This window comes from Setaria italica, chromosome III, assembly GCF_000263155.2.
Source record: "Setaria italica strain Yugu1 chromosome III, Setaria_italica_v2.0, whole genome shotgun sequence".
Lineage (NCBI taxonomy): Eukaryota > Viridiplantae > Streptophyta > Magnoliopsida > Poales > Poaceae > Setaria > Setaria italica.
The window spans coordinates 8,922,042-8,949,106 of record NC_028452.1 but is presented as its reverse complement, the minus strand read 5'-3'; the positions used below and the strand labels follow the sequence as shown (position 1 = coordinate 8,949,106).

The 27,065-nt window shown below is 43.9% G+C and overlaps 1 protein-coding gene across 1 annotated transcript; it reads right to left on the bottom strand.

Moving 5' to 3' along the window:
• Positions 1-20,580: 20,580 nt before the first annotated feature.
• LOC111256727 (rRNA-processing protein EFG1-like) lies at positions 20,581-26,855 on the bottom strand. Its single transcript, XM_022825210.1, has 5 exons — positions 26,572-26,855; positions 24,593-24,674; positions 24,303-24,509; positions 23,484-23,821; positions 20,581-20,803 (listed from the first exon to the last, which is right to left on the bottom strand). Exons 1-5 carry the CDS (start codon positions 26,853-26,855, stop codon positions 20,581-20,583), a joined length of 1,134 nt encoding a protein of 377 aa, XP_022680945.1.
• Between the last annotated feature and the right edge of the window lie 210 nt (positions 26,856-27,065).

Below are 27,065 nucleotides of genomic sequence, written 5' to 3'. Positions count from 1 at the left end.
AGCTCGCTATGCAGCACTCGTCCAGTCAGCAATATACCTTGAAGGAATTTGCCGCTAACATGACTTCAAGGAGCATTCGTTCAACACATGCGACATGGTCCTCAAGCGTGTTCAAGACACCAAGGGGCTGCATAAGGTAAACTCGCCATGGGAGGGTCCTTACATCATCTCTAAGGTCACTGGACCTGAAACATATAGGCTCCAAACTCTCACCGGCGAAGAAGTTGACAACTCGTGGAACGTTGAACACCTGTGTCGATTCTACCCATAGTCTAGATACCCATGTAAATTGGCCACCGGCCCCAGTTTTATATTTTAATAAAGTAGAGTTAATTTTTGTCACAAAAGACTAGTCTCTGCCAACTCGCGGCTTGTATTCACAAGTCTGCACAATAAATCTTTCGGTTTATTCAACTCGTTGGATAGCAGCAACTTGCACAAAAGCAAGCCTCCACACACAATCATGAGCTTGTTCACTCCTAGAACAAGTCTGTCCATCGATGGTCTTCACAAAAGAAGCCGTCAGCTAACTTGGGAGTTACCTATACTACCCGAGTTATTTTCTAGACAAGTCTGTCTAGTCGCGGCTTGTAAACAACAAGTTTGCAGTTCCAGGTCTTCGGAGCACAACACCCGAGCAACCCAAAGAGGTTGCTAAGGTATGCTCTAGCTGATGAAGTCCTGAATAGTCTACTCGTCTAAAAGAGTTTGACTATTGGATACACGAGTACTGGCACTCCGCAAAAAGGAGTTACATCTTAAAGTTACTCTACATAGTGTATCTGAAGAGGCTTACACGAGTAGCCTTGTGCGCAGACCCTCACAACTACCACACGAACAAACATCAGGGTAGTTCGCGAGATGCACTAAATCGAAAAAGATTCACACAAGTCGATAAGCAAACAAAAAATTGTGACAAGACTTCAAAATAATTTACATTACATACACATAACTTCTTTATATTACAAACATTTGTTTTTTGCAGATTACTCAAGTTCTATTTGACCGGCTACTTCTTGAGCAATAGGAGCCATCTCCTCCAGATACTGCTGGAACTGCTCATCAGAGTAGTCCTCGGCAATGCCTTCTGCCATAGGGGCCAAGTTGGCTTGTGGGTAGAATGACTTCACCATCACCAGCAGTTGCTTGGAGACGGACTCCTCCATATTCTTGACATAAGCGGTCATCTTGTCGGGTACACCCCTGAGTAATTCTACCAAGGGATGGGGCTCCACGCCTTCCTTCGGGGGCTCCACCATGTCAGCAACGGGTTGAGTGGCTTCTATTAGCTCCTTGAGAGCAAGATGTTTGGCCACCAATGCAGGCTCCTGCGCTTGGAGTCTCACCATTAGATCTACAAGTTGGACCTCCCCATCTTTGCGCAGCTTCTTCTCCTTCTCAAGCTTGTTCTCCAGGGTTTTGTACTTCATGGTCAACTTGTCATACTCATCCATGACTCGGTAGTACGTGTTGTGCCAGTTCGTGGCGCAACCCTGGAGATCCGTATTCTCCTTGGTGACCTCTACAAGAACAAAGGAAAAGAACAAGTCAATATCACCAAGGCAAAACAAGTACTCGGAGACAACAGAGGATAACAACCTATCCTCATTCCGGTTCCTCAATCCTTTGTTGAGTTTCTGGAGGTAGTCCTTCTCCTCCGCGGCATCTTGCATGGCATTCTGGTACTTGGTGGCTTGCCCGTGATACCTCATCAGTAGCTGGGAGGAATATTACTGCTCCTCGGCTAGTTTCCACTCCAGCACCTCGGCCAGCAGGATGGTGTCCCCATACCCTTCGAGGTACTTCGACGTCTTGTGGGAGCGCTGAATCAGTTTCTACAACACAAAACCAATTTCAAGATAGAAGTAAAACTTACCTGTGTATACTCACCTACTTAGCGATACATATCCATCAGCGTGGCCTCAAACTCCATAGTGGCTAGGGGGTCGGCTATCAGCGCGATTTTCTCCAGGTCCACCATGGGAGGAAGCAGAGTGTCATCATACTCCACATGCTCCCCAGCATCCGGCGCACCGAGAGGAACCAGCACCCGGCTAATCAATGGACCAGCCTCTGAATAGTTGACAGCCCCACCTCTGACGATGGGTCAACTGCCAACACCTGCAGTGCCCCAGCAGCCTCCATGTCAACTTCTGGCTCGGGGGCTACACGTGCAGCCTCGACTTCACCAGTGGCCGCCACTTCCACCTGGGCCTCTAGCTCTGGCTCGACCTCTGGATTCATCATCATGCCTACCAATTCTGTCACCACCATGAAAGTACTCTACACGATGGGCTCAGCCTCCAGTAGCTCGGGGGCTAGCACTGCAGGAACATTAAGTGATGCCAACACGTTGTACATAAGAGCTGCGACAAGAGATACCGCTCCTGGGGCAACCTCAGGCGCGGGTTGATCCTCCGGCAACGGAACTGCAGCCTCCGGGGTGATCTCTTGTGCTGAGCGGCTACTGCCATTACCCTCAGACTTTGAACTCGGATCCTTAGCTTCCATGTTGTTGGATTTCCAAAAACAAGACATGTGTTACAACACACTACTCGGTGACACAAATTACACTCAGTACACGGATACTTACTTGGTGGACCTCTTTATCCTGATGAAGGGCCTGGTTCCCACATGCAGTCCCTTGACGGTAGGCAACGACTTCTCTGGTGTGGCTCACCGAATCACAGTTGGATCCTTGCCACCCTCAGTTGCCATCTCCCCCCTTTGGGTACTCGACGCCAGCACTTCCTCTATAGTCGGCAGCCTCTGCTGCACAACTACTATAGTCGTTTCTTCCGCCTCTATTTACACCTCGACTACCTGTAAATCAGCCATGTTAGAGTCAAAGTGGTGGTACAACAAAAAAAACAAGAGTACTCGATCCCTAGGATCTTGTCAGACAAACTTACTGGAGGTGGGACTTCATCGGTCGACAACTTCTTCACTGCTCATTTGACGGCGAAGGTGCATGCCTTCTTCGGCCACTTCGACTTTGGGAATGTCCTTCGCCGTATGCTTGGACATCTCAGACAACGACCCCGCCTTGTCGGATAGACGGGGCTTGACAACATACTATTCAGCAGCCTCTGATTTAGAGCTACTAAAAGAGGACCAATCTGGCGAGTCCTCCCTTTCTCCCTCTTTCTCCTCCTCCTCGAGCACCCTCTGCATAGCCACAAGGGACTGCTTACGGGGCATGACATCGGCACTAGGCAGAGGAGGGTTGGAGACATACAAGTTCAGTTCATCCTGCAAATAGAAGACAAGTCAGCAAAGTGACAGACGCCAAAAATAGTACTCGGGGGCTGCAGGCCACAGGTACTTATAGGATTTGGCGGGTTAGCAGCGCAGTGCTCTCACAAGATCGCCGGGATACCCTTGACATGTTTGAAGAAGTATTTCTAACGCACCATTACTTCATCAGGGGACAGCTCCTCCGATGTCATCCACGACGGGTCATTGAGACCCGAGTAGACCTACCCTGCTGTGCAACGCAGCTACAGGGGCTGGATGCGCTTCCTCATGAAGCTGAGGGCCACATCGATACCGGTTAGCCCATTCTTCTTGAGTTGGGTGATCTTTGCAATCAGATTCAATAGCTAAAAGCCATTAGCAGTACTCGGCTCATCCAGCCAGTGGTTGTTCCACACTAGACGGTGGCCGGTAACCTTGGGAAGACGAGGCTCGTGATTTTCGATGTAGAACCACCATTGCTTCCAACCAGAATGGGAGTCCATGAGTTCATACTCAATGTACTAGCTCTTGAACTGCTCCCGAAGCTGGATCCCTGCACCTCCGACTACTTCTATGTGGTCCATCTGGGGTTGGGGCTTCACTCTGAAGAACTTCCTAACTAACTGGAAGTGGGGCTGAATGCTCAGGAAGGCCTTGCAGAGGTGCACGAAGCTAGCAATATGCAAAATGGAATTGGGGTTGAGGTGGACTAGCTCCAGATTGTAGTACCTCAAAAGACCCCGGAAGAAGTTGGATGACGGTAGAGCCAGCCCACTCTCAGTGAAGTGTGCGAAGATGATTGTCTCATTCGGGTAGCTCTCCAGAGGCCATGGATTGCCGGTTGCTTCCCTCCAATATGCAAACTCCTTCTCCTGGAGAAGATTCACATTCACTAGTACCTGGATTTCCACCTTTTTGAAGATGGATTTTTTTTCCAGGCGCAAGCTTGAGTCGGCGGTGCTGTATGGTCGGTCTTCCCGTACTTGGGCGCTGGTAGTTGGATCTCCTTCTCCTTCTTGGAGGCCTTGCACTTCTTGATCTCCGCCGCCTTGCTTGAGGATGCTTTCTTGGGCACATTGCTCCAATGGTCTTCTGGCACATGAGCTAGATGGATACACAGTGGGGGGTGGCGGCGCTTGGGAATGACATGCAGCGGCGCTAGGGCAACAGTGCTCGGGGATGGCATGCGGCAGCGCTAGGTCATAGTGAGAAGATGAACAGGCGCACTAGCTCGAGTAAATGGAAGGGATAAGTCCCTCCAATATTTATAACCACGGCGCAGTTAACCGAACAATGAAAATTACAGGGAATATTCCATTTTTAAAGCCATTGGTTATCGCTGGAATAGTTTCTAATTTTTTCGAAAGAGATAAGCTTTCTGAAGCCAAATGATCACATTGACCAGTGGTTGACCCTTATACCCAAACTAGTCATGTAATGGCTCGGGAGCTGTGGGCTATGTGCCCGTTGGGCAAAAACTTTTTCTTTGGGTTTTAAGGGAAAAAAGATGTGAAATTACAAGATTAACCCTCAGCCTGATTCTTCGATTCAACCTAAGGCTTGGGGGCTACTCCATATGGAGTGCGATTTTCATCGCACTTCCATATAAGTTTCAAGATTCAAGATCAAGTTGATTGAGGCTTGAGCAACTTCTAGCCATATGGCAGTACTCGAGCACATTCAAAGACTCAATCTGATGGAGTACTCAAATGAGCACCACAAACTAGTCAGAGACGTCTATAGAAATACTCGGGACTGCTGCATTTGACTAAAATGTACTCGAGGGCTTGTCGGCCATACATCTATGAGCCCACCGGTAGGTTTGGACAGTCCTACAATACGGGGTTGTACACCAAGACATGTCAGACATGGACACTACGGTGCAGGATGGCGTGGTCTACGTGGAGGACAAGGACTAGTCGAGGATTAGGAAACTACTCGTAGCAATTATTGTAGGACTCTCTTGTTGAATCCGACTAGTACTCTTGTAAAAGAACTGACTTGTAATCCTAACCCCAGCAATATAAAGTGAGGCAGGGACCCCCTCCAAACAATCATCAACCAATACAATCTAACCAACACACAGGATGTAGGGTATTACCCGACATAATTGGCCTGAACCTGTCTAAATCATGTGTTCGAGTTCACCTTTGAGTTCCTAGTCTTGGCGAGCCCCGTGCATAAAACACTATCTCGGGTAATCCCTCGGTAGGTTACCAGGTCTAAACACCGACAGATGGTGATTACAAGAACTATCCTTTTGAGGCCGGTAACACCATTGTGGTCACCAAAGCATTAAGTGTCCAGCTCAAAGAGGAAGAAAAAGCACAGAGGTTAAATTTATTTCAGACCCAAGCCAAGGTAAATAATAAGTTGATCTAGTTAATCATTGATGGTGGTAGCTGCCACAACCTTGCTAGCAAACAAATGTGTGAGAAATTGGGACTGACTAAGATAAAGCATCCTCATCCTTATCATGTTTAATGGTTCAGTGATTGTGGAGATGTCAAAGTGCAATATATGGTGAAGGTTACCTTCAGCATACATGATTACACCGACACCGTTGAATGTGATGTTGTGCCTATGGCAATGTGCCACTTGCTGTTGAGGAGTCCGTGGCAATTTGATCGATGTGCTATGCATGATGGATATGAAAATACATATGCTTTCAAAGGCAAGGTAAAAGAGTTAAGCTGCTGCCCATGACTCCCACTCAAATCATAGCAACAAACATGCAAAAGAAAGTGAGAGAGTGTGAAGGAGAAAAGAAAAACTCTAGTGTTGTCCACAACACGGTGAGTGAGCACCACAAACCCAACATGAGTGGTAAAACTAGAGAGCTTGAGGAAAAAAGGAGGGTCATGATAGGAAAAAAATCAGAAATGAGAGACAATCCCCACATGATGCATTTTGTGCTGCTGTACAAAGATGCAATTCTTTCTACTAATGACATGACCCCTCTTCCTAGTGTTGTTTCTAATGTGCTGCAGGCTTTCTATGATGTTTTCCCAAAGGAGATACCCGCTGGCCTACCTCCACTTTGCAGGATTGAACATCAAATTGACCTCATTCCAAGAGCTTCACTTCCAAACCGGCCACTGTACCGCACCCATAAGGAAGAAACAAAGGAAATTCAGCGACAAGTGCAAGAACTACTCGACAAAGGGTATGTGCGTGAAAGCCTTAGTCCTTGTGCTGTCCCTGTTACTCTCAAAGAAAGATGGTACTTGGAGAATGTGTGTTGATTATAGAGATATTAACAATATCACTATCCGATATCGTCATCCCATCCCTAGGCTTGATGAACTTAGTAGTGCTATTATTTTTTCTAAAATTGACCTATGTAGTGGATACCATCAAATTAGAATGAAGGACAGAGATGAATGGAAAACAACATTTAAAACAAAATTTGGTTTGTATGAATTGTTAGTGATGCCTTTTGGTTTATCTAATGCACCAAGCACTTTCATGCGCTTGATGAATCATGTTTTGAGGGCTTTCATTGGAAAATTTGTGGTGGTTTATTTTGATGACATTTTGATATATAGCCACACCATGGAAGAACATGTTGAACATATCAAAATGGTTTTGGAGGTGCTTAGAATTAAAAAATTGTATGCTAACCTAGAAAAGTGCACCTTTTGCACCGACAAGGTTGTGTTCTTGGGCTTTATTGTTTCAGGACAGGGGGTAGAAGTGGATGAATCCAAGGTTGAAGCTATCAAGTATTGGCCTACTCCTGTCAATGTGAGCCAAGTGAGAAGCTTACATGGTCTTGCCAGCTTCTACTGGTGCTTTGTGAAAAATTTCGGCACCATTGCAGCCCCATTGAATGAGCTAACCAAGAAGGGTGTTGAATTTGTGTGGGGTAAGTCACAAGAAGCTGCTTTGCAAGAGCTAAAGAGATGTATAGCTTCAGCTCCTTTGCTTGGATTGCCTGATTTTAATAAATCTTTTGAAATTGAATGTGATGCTAGTGGGATAGGCATAGGTGGTGTCTTGATGCAAGAAGGAAAACCCATAGCATACTTTAGTGAGAAACTAGGCAGTGCTCAATTGAACTATCCTATTTATGACAAGGAGTTGTACACCCTAGTTCATGTGCTTGAAACTTGGCAACATTACATTTGGCCTAAAGAATTCATTATTCATTCTGACCATGAAGCTCTAAAATATTTGAAAAGCTAGGAAAAACTGAACCGTAGGCATGCCAAGTGGGTTGAGTTCATTGAGTCCTTCCCTTATGTTGTCAAGTACAAGAAAGGGAAAGAAAATGTTGTTGCTAATGCTTTATCTAGAAAGAGTGTTTTGCTAAATCAATTGGAGGTCAAGGTTCTAGGATTAGAGAACATAAAGGAATTGTATGCCACTGACCTTGTTTTTGCATAACCATATTTGAAATGTCAAGAAGGGAAAGGGTGGGACAAGTACCATTTGCATGATGGTTTCTTGTTTTGAGCTAACAAATTGTGTGTTTTAGATTCGTCTATTCGTTTGGTTTTATTGCAGGAATTACACATGGGAGGATTGATGAGTCACTTTGGAAGAGAAAAGACTTACTTGTTGCTGAGGGATCACTTCTATTGGCCTAAGATGAGGCATGACGTGGAGAGGTTGGTGCAGCAATGTACCACATGTCACAAGGCGAAGTCAAAATTGAACCCCCACGGTTTGTACACCCCACTTCCAGTCCCAAATGCTCCTTAGGGAGGGATTCAGTTTTTGTCGTTGTTCATAGGTTCTCTAAAATGGCACATGTAGCTGACTTGTTTCTCAGGGAAGTTGTGAGACTACATGGAGTGCTAAAAACCATTGTTTCGGACCATGATGTTCATGAGCTATTTCTGGAAGACTTTGAGGGACAAGCTTGGAACAAAGTTGCTATTTTCAACAACTTGTCACCCACAAACTGACGGACAAATGGAGGTGGTGAATCGTACACTCTCCATGTTGCTGCGAACAATGATCAAGAAGAACTTAAAAGAGTGGGAAGATTTCTTGCCACATGTTGAATTTGCATATAATAGGGCAATCCACTCAACAACGCAAATGTGCCCATTTGAGGCTGTGTATGGTTTCAAACCAATCACACCCTTTGACTTGCTACCATTACCACTCCAAGACCGTGCAAATATGGAGGCTTTCAAGAGGGCTGAATATGTGAAGAAAATACACTTGAAGACGAAGCAAGAGATTGAGAAGAAATCTGAGGACTATGCTGCTAAGGCAAACAAGAACCGCAAAAAGATGATCTTTGAGCCTAGGGATTTAGTATGGGTGCATCTCCGAAAGGATAGATTTCCTGAGAAGCGAAAGTCAAAGCTGCTACCTCGAGGAGATGGGCATTCAAGGTCCTTGCAAGGATAAATGACAATGCCTACAAGATTGAACTTCCAGGAGATGATTATGCGGTGAGCAACACGTTCAATATTGCTGATTTGTCTCCTTTCTTTGGCCTGGAGGGATCAGAGTCAAGGTCGACTCCTCTTCAAGAAGGGGAAGATGATGAGGACATCCCCAATGGTAGTCAACAAACCATTGTTGAAGAGCATGACTCTTGTTGCACTACATAACCATGTGCTGAACAAAAAAACAATGTCAACAAGGGGGCAATGACTCGGGCGAGAATTCAACAATTGCAACATGAGGTGAACTCGCTTCTTACTGACTATGAACATGCATCTACTAAGAATTATTTACTACGTAATAGTGGTGCATTACTTGTGCTCAGGTTTGAAGAATATGCAATGTATGGATAGTCCACTTAGTGCTCAAAGAAAAGCAACTTGAAGATGGCGTGTCGCTGTTCCAGATTTTGACTTCCAAGTTTCACAGTGAATTCTATACCACTCTTGGTGGATGCAACCCAAGTATTATATATGGATGGAGAATTGGTGAAGTCTATTTTTAATATGGAACAAATGGCACGTCCATTCGAGCTTTGTCGGTCGAGTTATGCATATTTTGGTGAACACTTGTCCATAACTCTGTTTCTGCCGAACTGGGCCAAAACCAACCCATTCAGCCCAACTAAGAGGAATTATCCTAGTATAAATGCACCTCCGCTCCTTCCTGAAACCCTAACCATAAATTGTACTCAAAAAAATAGAGAAGCCAAGTGCTCTTTTCCTTAGGGTTGTGCCATAGCTGCCCCCTTGAGGATTGGGAGTTTTCTCTTCCACTAGTTCTTGTGTTTCCTTGTGATTTGCAAGAGCTTGTATCTCTACTTTGTGGTTCAGGTAGACACTGACCAAATCATGTGGTTGGGTGAAATCATTTGTCACATGTGGCTTCTTGAGCAGCTATTGATGCCATCGATTCGTCAAGTTGCACGGGTCAAGTTATCCTGACGATCCTACAACGAGAAGATCGGACAAATCCAGCAACGCCCCGCATCACCTTCTCGTGGCATCATTGAAAGACCTTGTCTAAATTTTGAAGACAATGGTTGAAGGTTTTCCCATAGACGGAGAAGTCATCCATGAAAACTTTCATGATCTCCTCAATCATGTCCAAGAAAATAGACATCATGCACCTTTGGAACGAAGCGAGTGCATTACACAACCTGAACGACATCCTATGACAGGCATACATTCCATAGGGGCATGTGAAAGTGGTCTTGCTTTGGTCATCGAGATGGATGAGGTTTTGATGATAACCAAAATACCCATCAAGGAAACAAAAGGGGTGATTTGCAAGCCATTCCAACATCATCAATGAAGGGCAGCGGGAAATGATCCTTCTTTGTAGCCTTGTTGAGCTTCCTATAGTCAATGCACATTCTCCACCCGGTGGGGATATGTTGAGCGATTAGCTCATTCTTGTCGTTAGGAACGACCGTCATCCCTTCCTTCTTGGGCACTACCTGAACGGAACTAACCCACTCACTATATGGCACAGGGTAGATAATCTCGACGTGTAGGAATTTCAGGACCTCTTTCTTATGACATCCCTCATCACATTGTTTAACTTCCTCTGAGGTTCCCTAGAAGGTGTGATGGTAGGATCTAAGGGGATGCGATGGGTACAAAGAGTTGGGCTAATTACCTTGAGATCTTGGAAAGAGTATCCAAGAACGGCTCGACGTTTCTCTAGGATGGTGATGAGTCTTGCAGATTCCTCTTCCGAGAGTTTGTCACTAATGATTACGGGAGACTCAGTGTCACTGTGGAGGAAGGCGCAATGGAGGCCTGCGAGTAAGGGCTTTAACTTGATCGGACATCTAGGGGGAGTCTCAAACTTGAATATGTCTATGGGTTCGGCAGGATCCTCCTCCTCTTCGATGAATTTTTTTAGCATCTTCTTCAAGGAGGGATTTCGGTGAATCAATAGGGAGAATTCCCATCACCTCTTCGATCGGTTCAGGATCAAGGGAAGGTTCTATCAAGGAGTTTTTGGCTCTAGAGATCTGGACAGAAAAGGTTTCCTTCCCTAACCAGACATCAAGCTTATCTTGATTCGGAGCATCCATGAGCAACTTCTCGATAGGATGCCCGATCATTAGATTGAATTATTGGACATCGAAAAACATGGAAGACAAGGATTGCTTCAACGTCTTCGTGTCTAACAGACACATTCTGCAAAATCCAAACTCCTTCCAGGGTTTCTCTAGAGGAGGGCCGAAAAGTTTTGTCAGTTCGAACCAACGGCTCATCTCCCAAAAGCTGCATCGCGCATTCGCTAGAGATGATGTTGGTTCCAACAGTGGGATTATAGAGGATGTTTACTAGGTTTCCTCTTACCACACATAGAATAGTTGATGGAGGGGAGCTGATCTGGAGAACTTCTGACGATAGCTCTAGCTCTCTCGACCACTCACTAGTCATAATGGTCGTTAGCTTCGTATCATTTTCCCTAAGGAAGGTGGCTTCTATAGGATCTGTAGGAAGGACGGGAATCAACAGCTTCCTCATGCATAGGTAATTCGAGGAGTTTTCAAAATCTTCAAAAAGTTCATCCTTGAATTTGAAAGGGAGCTCCAAAGGTTGAATTTCTTCTTCCTTCGAAACTCATGGTTCGAGACAGGGTTCTAGGGTTGAATTTAAGGATATGGAAGGTGAAGGATCGGATTCGGCCACTAGAACGTCCTCATGGCTTGACGTACGCTCTTCTCGGGAGGGTGTAGACTCGGTTACGAAGGAGGTGTTTTCTCCTTTTCGGTGATACGATCTAAGATTTCCTACCTTCGGCTGGAGTCTTGTGGGCGAATGACCCTCCAGCAGTAACGTCAAGGTAAAGGGCGGATTCCATGTCGAGACCCATGTAGAAATGTTCAAGCAACACATGGTCAGGTATTGACAGGATAGGACTGGACTTCACTAAAAGTGAAAATCTAGCCCAAGCCGCACCTATGGATTCCTTCTCATTCTGCTGAAAGCAGAGGATATCCCTTCGTAGAGCGATGACACGGGACTGGGGAAAGAACGAAAGACAAAACTTGTCTCTAAGTCTATCCCAGCTGCCGTTCACGCTTCCTACAATTTATGTGTACCATTGTTTGGCCCCTTCTACAAGAGAAAAGGGAAACAACCTCCACGGTATCATGTGACATGCTTGCAATGACATAGCTCGAACACACTTGCTCAAACTCTCACAGATGGTGGTATGGGCTTTCGTTGTCTAACCCAGAGAAGCAAAATTCCTGGACCAAAGCGATAAGGTCGGAACGGAGTTCATAGCCGGATGTAAGAATTGGGTGTTCAGATGGTGGTGGCTCAAAGAACTCGCCCCTAGGAGTAGAGGTTTTGGATAGAAGGTTGCTCCATGATAGCGGGGGTAAAGGTAGAAGAAAGAAAACTAAAAAGATACAAGGATGACTAGGTAAGAAGAAAGATACAACAACCGTTCCCCGGCAACGGCGCCAGAAAGCTTGTTGGTATATTTAAGGAATGCTAATAAATCCACAAGCGCACGAATACCGTTGTAGCTTTCACCTCAGATTATTCCAAGGGAACGTGTGTCTACTAACTCCTAGTTTAGTCGGTCCAAGATCACACCAAGATAGGTGGCGAGGGTAGAGAGGATTCCTAAAGGTAGCTCTATAGGTGAGTTAAAGGTCAGTCTCTCGGGTCAAATACTCGCTTCGGGAACCGGCTTACCCTGAATGAGCAGGCGCCTACGGCCAACAGCTCTGCACTATATCCGAACGTGGAGGATTACAAAGGACCAATAGGGTTGTCACCACCTATGGCCTTGTAGGGATACGAGGTAGGCTACACTAGCGCAAATCAAAATTTCTACCGCGTAAAACCAGGAAGAGCTGCCGTATAAGGATCACGGGATTACCACTCGACGCACTACTGGTGCGGAAGATGTAGATATGCGCTGATGCAGTAAAGACGATCACGTAGTCGTACGTAGTCGATCAACATAGTCGTACGTAGTCGATCACGTCAACGTCCAAGAGCTCCTCAGCAGCTCGTCCACGTGCAGCAAGATCGCCCTCGTGCCGCGGCTCGTCGTCGGCTCGTCGTGGCTCGTCGGCGGCTCGTCCAAGTGCTGCAGGCGCAACACCTCCAAGGTATCCACACGTGCAGGGAGGAAGCGTCGCAAGCCGGACTGCTAGATCCGTGAGTTGCAACAGGCGAGGGCGTGGGAGGCACGGCAGATGTGTTTCGCCAAAAGGTGTAAACCCTAGGGCGCCCCCACCCCTCTATTTATAGAGGTTCCTGACGGGCCTCTGGGTCCGAGGCCCATTAGTACTTCTAAACCTAATCTAACTCGGATCAGATCCGAATTGGGCTTCCAGCCCCTTAAGTGTGTGACCCTATGGGTTCGGATACGTATAGACATGGCCCGAGTACTCCTACTCGGCCCAATAGTCGGTAGCGGCCTCTAGCAACACGTGCCAACTCCTATACGCACACGAAGATCATATCAGACGAACCATCACAACATAATATACATGCTATTCCCTTTGCCTCATGATATTTGGTCTAGCTTCAAGCCGACTGCTCTTTCTCGATCCTGTGATTCGGAATCCCTTTGTAAGTTAATTCTTAACCGTACGTAGCATGGCCATGCATTTTCGGATCCGATCACTCGAGGGGCCCAGAGATATCTCTCTCAATCAGAGAGGGGCAAATCCCATCTTGATTGACCATGTCTTATAGCATGCTTCTTGACAAAACCGAAAGCTACCTTTATAACTACCCTGTTACGGCGTAGCGTTTGATAGCCCCTAAGTAGGTCGATCCACATCTAGAATACAAACGGAAAACTCGCATATCTCCATATGCACACTTCCCGAATCCAAAACTAAGCAGCTACGGCTCTGATACCACTGTAGGGATACGAGGTAGGCTACACTAGCGCAAATTAAAATTTCTACCGCGTAAAACCAAGAAGAGCTGCCGTATAAGGATCACGGGATTACCACTCGACGCACTACTGGTGCGGAAGATGTAGATATGCGCCGATGCAGTGAAGATGATCACGTAGTCGTACGTAGTCGGCGTAGCGTTTGATAGCCCCTAAGTAGGTCGATCCACATCTAGAATACATGCGACAATCTCAGGTCTAAGGACAAAGCGTATATGTTGTTTAAAGAGAGAACTACTTCTCGTGTTGGGTCAGTCCTTGCACATGTCTCCACATGTGTCCACACTATTAGTTCAACATCTCCATGTCCATGACTTGTGAAACATAGTCATCAACTAATACATGTGCTAGTCTAATATTCATGTGTGTCCTCGCATGAACTCCGACTAGGGACAACTTTAGAATAACCATACAAGTAAAGAGTTTCACATACAATTCACATAATTGCAAATCAATTCAAGTAGCCTTTAATGGATATTCAATGAACACAATATACAAATCATGGATACAAATGGAATATCATCATCTCTATGATTGCCTCTAGGGCATACCTCCAACAGGCCTACCTCTAGCATATGATTGCCTATAGTATTTCTAATCTTATATGTGGATGACATATTACTGATTGAAAATAACATTCCTATGCTTGAGTCCGTAAAGACTTCACTGAAAAATAGTTTTTCGATGAAGGACTTAGGGGAAGCGGCATATATTCTGGGCATTAAGATCTATAGAGATAGATCGAGAAGGCTTATAGGTTTAAGCCAAGATACTTACATTGACAAAGTGTTGAAGCGGTTCAACATGGAAGAGGCAAAGAAAGGGTTCTTGCCTATGTCACATGGCATACATCTCAGCAAGACTCAGTGTCCTTCGACTGCGGATGAGCGGGATCGCATGAGTAGAGTGCCATATGCCTCGGCTATTTGATCTATCATGTATGCAATGATAAGTACTCGCCCAGATGTTTCATATGCGCTAAGTATGACAAGCAGACACCAATCTGATCCAGGTGAGAGTCACTGGACAGCGGTGAAAAACATTCTTAAGTACTTGAGAAGGACTAAAGATATGTTCCTCGTCTATGGAGGTGAGGAGGAGCTCGTTGTAACAGGTTACACCGATGCTAGTTTCCAAACCGACAGAGATGACTCAAAGTCACAATCAGGATTTGTGTTCACACTGAATGGTGGTGCTGTTAGTTGGAAGAGTTCCAAGCAGGAGACGGTGGCCGATTCTACGACAGAAGCCGAGTACATCGCGGCTTCGGAAGCCGCGAAGGAAGGTGTTTGGATAAGGAATTTCCTCATTGAGCTTGGTGTGTTCCCGAATGCGTCCAGCCCATTGAATCTCTACTGTGATAATAATGGGGCAATTGCGCAAGCAAAGGAGCCAAGGAACCACCAGAAGAACAAACACGTAATGCGGCGATTTCATCTTATTCGAGACTTCGTTAACCGGGGTGAGATCAAGATATGCAAAATACACACGGATCTGAACATTTTTGATCCGTTGACAAAACCACTCCCGCAAGCTAAGCATGATGCGCATGTAAGAGCTATGGGTATTAGGTACCTTGTAGATTGACTCTAGTGCAAGTGGGAGACTTTTAGAGGTATGCCCTAGAGGCAATCATAGAGATGATGATATTCCATTTGTATCCATGATTTATATTGTGTTCCTTGAATATCCATTATAGGCTACTTGAATTGATTTGCAATTATGTGAATTGTGTGTGAAACTCTTTACTTGTATGGTTGTTCTAAAGTTGTCCCTAGTCGGAGTTCATGAGAGGACACACATGAATATTAGACTAGCACATGTATTAGTTGATGACTATGTTTCACAAGTCATGGACATGGAGATGTTGAACTAATAATGTGGACACATGTGGAGACATGTGCTAGGACTGACCCAACACGAGAAGTAGTTCTCTCTTTAAACAACATATACGCTTTGTCCTTAGACCTGAGATTGTCGCATGTATTCTAGATGTGGATCGACCTACTTAGGGGCTATCAAACGCTACGCCGTAACAGGGTAGTTATAAAGGTAGCTTTCGGGTTTGTCAAGAAGCATGCTATGAGACATGGTCAATCAAGATGGGATTTGCCCCTCTCTGATTGAGAGTGATATCTCTGAGCCCCTCGAGTGATCGGATCCGAAAATGCATGGCCATGCTACGTACGGTTAAGAGTTAACCTACAAAGGGATTCTGGATCACAGGATCGAGAAAGAGCGGTCGGCTTGAAGCTAGACCAAATATCGTGAGGCAAAGGGAATAGCATGTATATTATGTTGTGATGGTTCGTCTGATATGATCTTCGTGTGCGTATAGGAGTTGGCACGTCTTGCTAGAGGCCGCTACCAACTATTGGGCCGAGTAGGAGTACTCAGGCCATGTCTATACGTATCCGAACCCATAGGGTCACACACTTAAGGGGCTGGAAGCCCAATTCGGATCTGATCTGAGTTGGATTAGGTTTAGAAGTACTAATGGGCCTCGGACCCAGAGGCCCGTCAGGAACCTCTATAAATAGAGGGGTGGGGGCGCCCTAGGGTTTACACCTTTTTGGCGAAACACACCTGCCGCGCCTCCCACGCCCTCGCCTGTTGCAACTCGCGGATCTAGCAGTCCAGCTTGCGACACTTCCTCCCTGCACGTGTGGATACCTTGGAGGTGTTGCGCCTGCAGCACTTGGACGAGCCATCGACGAGCCGCCGACGAGCCACGACGAGCTGACGATGAGCCGCGGCACCGGAGGCGATCTTGCTGCACGTGGACGAGCTGCTGAGGAGCTGCTGGACATGATCGACTACGTACGACTACGTTGATCGACTACGTACGACTACGTGATCATCTTCACTGCATCGACGCATATCTACATCTTCCGCACCAGTAGTGCGTCGAGTGGTAATCCCGTGATCCTTATACGGCAGTTCTTCCTGGTTATACGCGGTAGAATTTTTGAATTACGCTAGTGTAGCCTACCTCGTATCCCAACAGTGGGTTCTCATGTTGGTACAGGGTGTTACACGGTGCTTGTGGACCCTTCAATCCGTGTGCTTGCTCCTGATTGGTTGAGAGTGTGTTTCCTTGCTCTTGACGTGTGTTTTCTTCGTTATTGGACCTGCATACAAATATTCACTAACACTTGTGGAATTTGTTAGAAATAACTCCTACCACTACTATTGATGCTCATCTTTTATGTGTTTATGCAAGAGTTGGCAGCCTAGATTTGGTACTTAAGAGCTGTCAATAGGCGCGCTGCGTTTCATAGATCTTTTCTTATGTTTGATTCAATCCTAATGGACTTGTACCAGCATATGCTAAGATGTTGTACAATATTTGAATGTATTATATTGATTCTTTTCGCTTATTTGCTTTTGTATGGAATTGTACTATCTAAGATAGGGATTGCATGTAATAGCCGCTTCCTGGGACTATCATAGAGGTGCAGAGACTTGAATTCTCAGACATGGGAATTCGGGTCATTTCACACCCACCCCCATACCCCTCCGTAGCCACCGCAGAGGGGACGCTGTCGAGCGCGGAGGCAATACCAGTCTGAGGCGGAGGAGCTCCCATACACCAGGCACAGAGGCGGCACCGGCCCGAGGCTGCCAGCTTGGGCCTCCACCATAGTTCGAGCTTGAGTAGTCTCGTACAGCGCGATGGCCTTGTAGAGCGGTGACGCGAAGGGGTTGGGCGTAGGATGTGGCTGAGTGGCTCGTGTTGCCGGAGCGACAGAAGCAAAGAGGAAAGAAGAAGGAGAGGTAGAGGGCTGATGGGTGGGCCTAACTTTACTAGGGTAAAACGGTCCTTTTATGTGCTGCAGTGTGTTGGAAACAAAAAAACAAAATCATAGTGTCCAGCCAACTAAATCAACAAATGGAGTATGTCTCACACAAAACCATATATTGAGGATGTCCCATGGACAAAATTTCCTTCTCTTTATATCATATTTGCTTCATCGATTGGGGATTAGGTGTTTCAAATTTAACTTGTAACATCACTAGTAGAGAAATGACCTTCGATCCTCAACAAAAATCCCGAAATGGTTTGGACCCGAGAATAAAAAGGCTTTAGTCTCGGGTCTAAATTTCATAGTCCGTGGAGATCTCTTTACTCTCGGTTGGTGTTACAAATCCGAACTAAAGCTCCTCAAGGCTTTAGTCCCGATCCAGGACTAAAGGGTCCCCCGCGGATGAATACAAAAGGATAGCATCCCCTACTTAGTTAGATGTGTTGTGTAGGTGAGATGGTAAGGAAGCTACGCACAAAGCAAGAGGTTGTGGGTTTGAATCCCGCACACCGCATATGCGCATAGTTTGTGTGAAAAATCACGTGACTTGTGATGTGTGCGTGTGGGAGCCTCCCAAGAATTTATAATATTTTTTGTGAAAATCCTTTAGTCCTGGTTGGTAATACTAATCGGGACTAAAGATGTGCATTTAGTCCCGGTTATTCCACCCGGAACTATTGGTAATACCAATCGGGACTAAAGAGGTGCCTTTAGTCCCGATTTTTCCACCTGGAACTAAAGGTCAGGACCTTTAGTCCCAAATTATTAGTACCGGTTGGATTTTTGAGCTCTATGTGGCTCGGGACTAAAGCCACTTTTTCTACCAGTGAGTGAGCGGAGAGAAAAAAAAGGCAAGGGAGAGATGAGAGGTAACTTCACCTATAATAAATAGTGAGGCTATTATATTGGCTATGCAACCAACCAAACATGAGCTATAGTAATACATGCTATTTAAGCCATCCAACCAAATACAGACAAAATGGATCGCTAGAGCCAGGCTTAGTACTCTAGCCAAACTAGTCTTAGCCTAACAACCAAACACACCCTATGAGAATTCTATGTACAGCAGCGTCCAACATGAACTTCCTATTTGTCATGAACTAGACAAACCAATATAGGAATCAATCATCACCAGGCCTACCTAAGGCATATTGCCCTCTTCCACTTCCGGAAGGATCCTCTAACTATCGGTGTTTTATACCGGCCGTCTACCAAGGGGTACCCGAGGTAGCAGAATTTGTAGCGGGGGATCACCGGACCTAGAACTTAAAGGTAAAAGCGAGGACACGAGACACGGATTTAGACAGGTTCGGGCCGCTAGAGTAGCGTAATACCCTATGTCTTGTTTAGGGGTGTTTGTATATTGCGCCCTGCGCTTGGGTGTTGAGGTGTGACCTGCCGACCTAGGTACCCCTGCCCTCCTTTATATACTCCAGGAGGCAGAGAACTAGTCGGTTACAAGGAGGAGTCCTAGTAGGATTACACGGGACGAGTCCTAGTAGGATTACAGGGGAATGCTAGTAGGAGTCCGACTTCTTCCTTCCTTGCAGGTATTGGGGATGTATCCCTGACACTAACATAACCGCACTTTGACATATCGCTGATCTGTGGGCCCGATGGGCTTGAGGTCTTCCACAAAGCACAACAATGCCGAACTGAGAACACCCACACCAAGCATAGATTAGAGAAGCTGCTGCGGAGCTGTTGGTTCTCCCTTGTTAGTTGCTGCACTTTCTTTATCAGGCCTTCCACCTTCTCCAGGACCAAATTCAGCACGCCAGACATTTCCATCTACTTGTTCCGACAAGGGTACAAGAAAAAGGTTGAGCACAAACTAGCCTACAAACATTTTGAAACAGTAGGCATTGGTTCAGAACTTGGGACAAGGAATTGGACAGGCATACTTAACAAATGTGCATGGCTTATCCAGTGATAAAAATTCATGATTGTGCCAAACGAATGCAAGGACAAAAGAATAGCAAGCTGCCCTCCGATCCATTTTCAATATAAAAATACCTAGTTGTGAAAACAAATCAGATACAGGTAGATGAGGGGATCAAGGGCTCAACAGATCAGTACCTTGGATAAAAAAATTCGGTACACTACTGTCTACTGAGTACAAATATGGAATGGAAAACAACAAGTGCAATCATAGCCATGGACACACACAGAATCGTGAAAAAAAAACATTTTGAGTGTATACGTGACATCAACAAAAACACAAAATATATTTTACTTGATCACCATTTTCTTCATATTTTCAGCAATAAAAGCAACATAGATCATCAATAAAATTTTAGTAAATTTTCATCATAATGAAAGTAATACTGCTGAAAACGTTACAGAAAGTGGGATGTACCTTAATATACTACTATAGCTTCAAAACAACACACATTGAAACAGAACAGCCCAGTTCCATTTTGAGAGGTCTTTGTGGAGCTCAATTTCATAGGGTACGAAAACATGAACCACAAGCATTGTACCACTACTGGTCCAGGTATTCAGAATTAGTGTGATTTTCTGCCAGAAACTGCAAACTATGTGTGTTTCAAGAAATGAATTATGAAAATTGGAAGGTGAATGCAAAAGGATCACTAAGCATGAAAAAAAGGAAAAAAATAATAGACTTCCTAATGATGTTGATTTGGAGCTAAATTGAAACGATCCCGTAGGCACTTGCATTTTGCATATTCTTGGGATACATGAAGTGCATCTTTATCGTCTCAAGAACACCCTCATCATGGAGCTTACGATAGGTGTGATCATTACCTCCAACTCTGAACATAGATACAAAGACAGGATAAGTGATATGGTGCCTGTCACCCTCGGTCATCCAAAACATAGCCCTCTAATTTGCAATATGCCCAAAGTACACGGTAGCAAAGAATTGTGCAATGATTTCCTTGTTCCAACTGTGCTTGAACCCCATGAAATGCTTAAGTCTTTTCTCGGCACAAGCATTCATCACTTCATCAGATATAGGATTATGCTTCTTCCCCATATACTCCCAGTCCACCCAATGTGCTTTATGCATGATTTTGGACTTTCTAAGAATGACAGTGGTTTGGAGATCCTGCTGAAAAGGAGTCCAAAATCTATACTCTTGAGCAGTCTTAGGAGCACTGTATGGATCCTCTCCTCTCAACCTTTTCACTATCTCAGTCATCCCATCCCCAAAATAATTTGTTGGTCCTCTATGAAAGGGATAGGTAGGCCTCTAAATGATGGGCATAGCAATATTGTCCACATCCTCATCATCACTCTCCTCATCCTCATCATCCTCTCCATCATCCTCATCACCATTTCCACCTCTACCATCATTATTGCCATCACCATCACCATCACCGCTGTCCTCATCACTGTCACTGCCTGCTGGTTCCTTGTCATTACGGTGCTTCACATTGTACTCCTCTTCCTCATCATCATCACTGTTGGTATTTCTTACCGTATGCGAATGAATCCACAAGCACACGGATATACCGTTGTAGCATTTCACCTAGAGAGTATTCAGGGTACTGTTATTTATATTTTCCTAAAGAATGGCATGGTGTAAAAAAGGATATCGGATACATAACTTGGACAATATGCTCAAGAAATAGACTGATTACTCATACAGGGGTAAGCCATGATAGAGTATAAGGGTAATATGACACACACACTTAGCCAATCTCAAGGATAAATAGAGAATAAATAAATAAAAGAATAGGCCTAAGGTTAGCGCGAGCAAGGCATACAAGAGGGGTCCTGATATCTATTTATACTAGCAAGGGTTATACAAACATATGATTAGCACTAAACCTACGCATACTGTATACGGGGAGAATACCTAGCCCTGGTCTGCCAAGGCAAGATATCTTTCAGAACTCCTACACCATACCCAAACATGGGGGACTACGAGGGATAGACAAGGCTGCCACCACCTGCCGCCTACCCCTCAAACCATGGGGCACAGTCATATTCAATGGATCCTTTAATGCCTAGGCACCACGCCCACACACGTGATCACAACTCTAGACCATCTGTAACCTTGACCATGATGATCAATAGGCATAGAACTAGAGCAAGCCCGAAGGCACACCAAATTGATACAATACAGTAAATCTAGACAAAGCATACGAGTATAATGATATGAAGCACAGGATATGGTATAGCATACTATCAAGATAGCATAAATACCGAACTCTGTATAAATATGATATAGACGAGTCAAGTACAAAGCCATACCGAAGGCTAGAGGTTGGTCCCCAACCGACTCGAGGGAGGGCAGAGCACTACTAGCAAGAAAGCTCTAGCCTAAGCTCCACTTCTAGCCTAAGGACTACTAGGATCCAGCCCTGTCATGACGCCTATATTAGGTTGCAATATGGCTATTTTGGTTGCAATAAAGATCAATTACATCTATGTATGGTCATTGACAGGTGGTTGCATTTGGAACGGTGCAATAGGTTCTTGCATCCTTTTGGATATGGTGTTGCAATATGGTGGTTTTGCAATGCACATAAAAAAAACTAACGCAACTGCGATTTGGTTGCAAGCACGGATATTGCGACCAGCAGAATGGTTGCATGAATTATTGTTGCAATGAAATATGTGGCTGCACGAACGAATTTGTCGCAAAATAGGTTTATTGTCACCCCGTAGTTACATGGGTATATGGCCATATTGCCATGCAATATGCTCCATTGCATCAAATAAATATTGCAACGTAACAAATTTGGTGGCTAGAGTCACAATTGCAACATTCACTTGCTGGTAGCAATAAAAGGTAATGCAACGAATCATTATTAGTGGTAATAGATGGAAAATGCAACGAATTATTGTTGGTGGTAATAGATGGAAAATGCAACGAACCATTGTTGGTGGTAGAAACTCCTATAGCAACACATAAAGTTTGTGGTAGTAATGTATATTGCAATAACAAACAGTGGTTGCATAGTGGTTTGTTGCAACGGTGGCATTTTAGCCAGCACCTTTTTAATTTTGTTTTGTAGCTAGAAATTTAATTGTTGTTACAAAATAATTGTGCCATGAGTATATATTTCATCATCACATATAAAAACTCAAACCTTCATTAACTTCAAATATATGTCTCAACCAAAGTAATAACACAATGAATAGAGTACTGCTAAAATAAACATGACCACAGCAGAATAAAAACATCATCTCTAACTACAAGTTTGCAACTATGTTTGGCATAAGAAAATAAAACTAAATATGAGTTCTCTTATTGATCTCTTCATGCCCCATCAGCACCAGTCGTCACCAATAAAAATTTCCTATAATTCTTCATTCTTCTAGCTATCCATTACCAGCATATAGGCATAAAACTTTCTCTAAATATTTTGGTTGTCCACGCTTTCCTGCAATTCATGAACACACATATAATTTATTAATTTAATATAGGAACCTTGGTGATTAAGTGCATGGAATAACTAATCACGTGCAAACTAAATGATCATAGTGACATAGTAAAGATATAAACTAAATTAAGGAACACTCTGCAATAATATCATACACCGTTTGACACGACAAGATCCCCATCAGTTTGATGAACTTTATTGACATATCATACAAAACATATTACCCACCATTTCAAAGACAAATCACATTGGTATTCATACCTGCTGTTTTTTCTTTTGATTACAAGTCCTCAATAGATGTTGGGTAGAAACATAATTCAATGATCCATTGGAACCATTCTTTTTTTTTTGGAAAAGAGTTCTGGTTGCACTAGTCTTTGTTGTCATGGTAATACCTTGGTCAACTACCGTTTCTGTGGTCAACACGCTTACTGGTTCATTATTCTACCAAAATGAAAGCTTTGATGTGAACAAGTTGCATTTTATATGTAAACATGTTGCATCTTCTGTAAGTAACCTTTGTTGAATTTGTATTACCTCTATAGCTGCATCCTCTATACGTGGTGGTGTGATGAAGTTGTTGTTGATACTTGGTCCATTTGGTGTGGTGTTGATGGTTCCTAGGATAGCCTGCATAGCCCAAAAGACAAGGAACATTAGCTAAAATAGAGGAGCCAAAAAAGGAGAACCGTGGTCCAAAGTTATTACCTGCCACAATGCTAATTGTATTTGTTGTTGTAGTGTTGACCGGAATTCTTACCTGATTTCTTCAATTTGTTTCTTAGTTTCTTCCTTGTCTCTTTCCCTTGCTGAAACTGCATGTTCAAGCTTTTCTTTTAATTCTTCAACCTCTTGTTGGTGCTGCATTCTTTCTTGTCGAGCTAAAACTTCAGTACGAGCTGCATCTTCTTCTCTATGTTTCAGTAGAGCATTTCTTGTTGGATATTTCGCCATGTATCCACGTCCATGACATCTGTATGACTTTATTCCAAGAGTTTTAGAGTAGTTGAGTTGGAAAACTGTGTTTTCCTCCTCAACCGTAAGGAAGGGCCTACCCTTCCCTTTTTCTACCTCTGTAACTTGGATGCAGGCATTTTCCTAAGTGAAACATGAGAAATAAATTAGAAGCATGTAATTTCAAACAGTTCCAAAATAGGTTTGAAACATGCTAAAATTTTAAAGGTGCAATCATATACAAGCACTCACGTAGATATCCCTAGAGTCTTCATTTGACCATTGCCCATCCTTGGTGGGAGTAGTCATCCAAAGTTGCAAATCAGTAGTCTCCAAAGTTGCAAATCAGTAGTCTGTTGGCCATTACCCTTGTTTCTCTGAGATGGCAATAATTTAGCATTAGGTAACAACCATCTAAGAAAGTAATTAACTTAGCTAATGTTGTCATTACCTGTTCAAAACTAATTTGGGAATATGATTTCGATCCCGTGAGATGCTTAGTCTTCACCTTCTGGATTCCAGAGTTCCTAGTGCCAATTTTCTACAAAAGGTGTACAAGCAGCGCTCTGTTAATTACATTATACTTTAGTAGTGGAATCACTAAAGAAATTGGACACCGACGAACCTGGAATGGCTTACTTCCAAAATATTGGATCAAGTAGTAACACTCCACGTCGTCTAAATCTTCATGCTTATGCTTCATTCGTTGAGCGTAAGTGGAGTATGCCTTGTATGTCGAACTAAATGAAGCTCTCCATCCTTTGTACCTCTCTTTGGTAATTTCCCATATCTTTTCAGTAGCATCTTCAATGTCATCTAAGTCCCAAATTTTCTATTTGAATGGAAAGACAAATAGAACATTAAAGCGAAGGTACTAAATTCATAACATTTGGCTAAAGAAAATAATTGACTTACCATCATTTCTTCTGCTATTGCTATTTTCACATTGTCCTTCATATCCTTCCACGATTGCACTCCTCTAAGTGGAGCCTTTTTCCTGGTAAAGATTACAATCTCATCCACAAATGTGCGGCTGTTCTCACCATAGGGGCCTCCCAGCAAGGAATCAAATTCGATCTTTAATTTCTCAGATCCGCTCTTACTTCTCTTTGTAGCTGCTTTATATCCTTTGAGACATCCACGTCCACGAGTTTTGGGTCCACCTTATTAACATATGAAACAAATATAATATATATGATCAGCAAAAGAGTATAATGCAAAATGGAAAGACCAGCACATACCATTCCTTTGTTGTTTTGGTTTTCTTGCATGAGCTGGCCTATCTTTGTTTGCTGTGCTCCTTTCTTGATTTCCCTCCCATCCAGTTATATGGTCATCTTCTGTATGTTCTTTCAATAATGACACTGCAAAAAAAATCACCATGCATCAATTATTTTATTGAATGTACAAGAGCTGGTAATATATTTGATGACATCATAAAAGCAATTAAATTACGCATATGTCAACAACGGCTTGTATGCCTTAGCCATTCCTTGTATGTTTCAATTGTTTCATCCCTGAAGTCATCCCTGTAGTCTTTGAGTCATGATTAACCAGATGCACTTGTCAAAGCAACATTGTGTTATAACATTTTTCATGGGTGATGCAAAGAATGATCGTACCTATGTCTGGTTCTTTGGCTTGCAGTTTTGCTAGCCACACCTTGTAGGCATCAAGGTGTTCATCTGTACCTGATTGATCATGTTTTCGCTTCCCCCATGTTTCTTAATTGGTGTTATGCTGACATTTACCTCTAGTTCTAGCTCCCTTGACAATACCAACCTGATTTCCCTCTCCGCAGCATTGTCCTGTACCATTGCTTCTGCATGGCGTAAATATTCGATGGCCTAAAGTTTAGCTACATCCCTACCGCAACGTTTCTTGTAGTATAAGAAGTCCCTAGCTCCATACCCAAGCTATTCTTTGAAGTATACCACGTTATAAAATGAGATATGAGCTATGTCTACTTCAATGTCGACGAATTCGTCGTCCTCAGGTTTCCCCTTGCGTTGGAAACAAAATTTCCATGTCTCACCCATCAATGGTTCACTGTGTGCAATAGAGCAAAAAAATAACATTGTGTGGTTTAAGATATTACTTACACTTGAATTTAACAAAATTAGCAAAATGTGATTGCAATACAGGAGGTAATATTTTTCTCATTATGATGAAAGTTTGATTAATAATTTCTCTACTAGCATCGACTGATCAAACTTAGGAAACCGAACATCTGACATCATGTAAATGCTTCTAATATATTGAAAACTACGTTTCAGCCATCCACCTTTAGTTTAGATTACATAGATCTAAATCAGTGTTGTATATTAGATATGCATCAGGCAATATAAATAGTGAGGGCATAACAGTATGTTAGCATGTTCAGGAGGTTGTGCTGATGAAATGAGGACTGCTTATTGATGCATAGAAAATATCACTGAAATTTAAATTATTAGATGTGCAAAGAATATGACTGATAATTATTGGAACTGCCGTTATCCTGCGTATATGCTTTTTGTTCATACACAATGCGTATAGAAATCATCTTTAAATTCCTACAGCAACGCAGAGGGCAATCACCTAGTAATTTTTAGGTGAGAACACACCCTATAAGTCTAGAATAAAGGATTATCAGAGGAAAAATATTGTGCCAGCAGGTGATGATTGAAAGAACTTAAATTTCAGAAAAGAATAATCAGATACTAATCCAAATATAAACATTATAGATCTCTTTATACTAAGCAGGAAAGTTAATCCAGAAGGCATACTTCTATCTTGATTAGCATGTCGAAATTTCTACTACGTATACAATTTGTACAACGTATACAAACCTCGATCGATCGGCCGATACCCATCACGTGCACCAACTAACACCAACAGTAGCGTATACTATGTACCTGCTGTAGAGAAAACGTAGCATCCCTGAGCCATCACCGTAGTCATTGCTGTCATCTTCCTGGAAGACAGCTTGCTTAGTAGGATGGTGCCTCTCTTGTGAAGCAGATGCTAGATGATGAAGCGTGGAAGATGGATGAGCGGATGTAGGAGGAGGCATCACGGCGCGCTTGCGTATGGCGTCGAAGGAAGCAGCCGTGGGTGTGTCCATCGAGCTGCTGTCGTGGTCTCCGTGGTCGCCGCCGGCGCTTGACCTAGCGTCAAAACCTACGCCGCCGCCACGCATGGTTGTTTCTGGAAAGAGGCACCGAAGGGTTGCTGTGTGATTGGATCTAATCCAGGAGCTAGCTGTGGGGCTGTGCAGGTGGATCCAAAGATGCAGGCCAATGAGGAGGTAGCAGGGAAATTGCAAATATGCAAGGCCATAAGCTCGTCCCGGTGGGCGGCCCACTCGACGCGCTGGGCTCCAGCCTCTGGAAGGAGGATAGCTCGAACG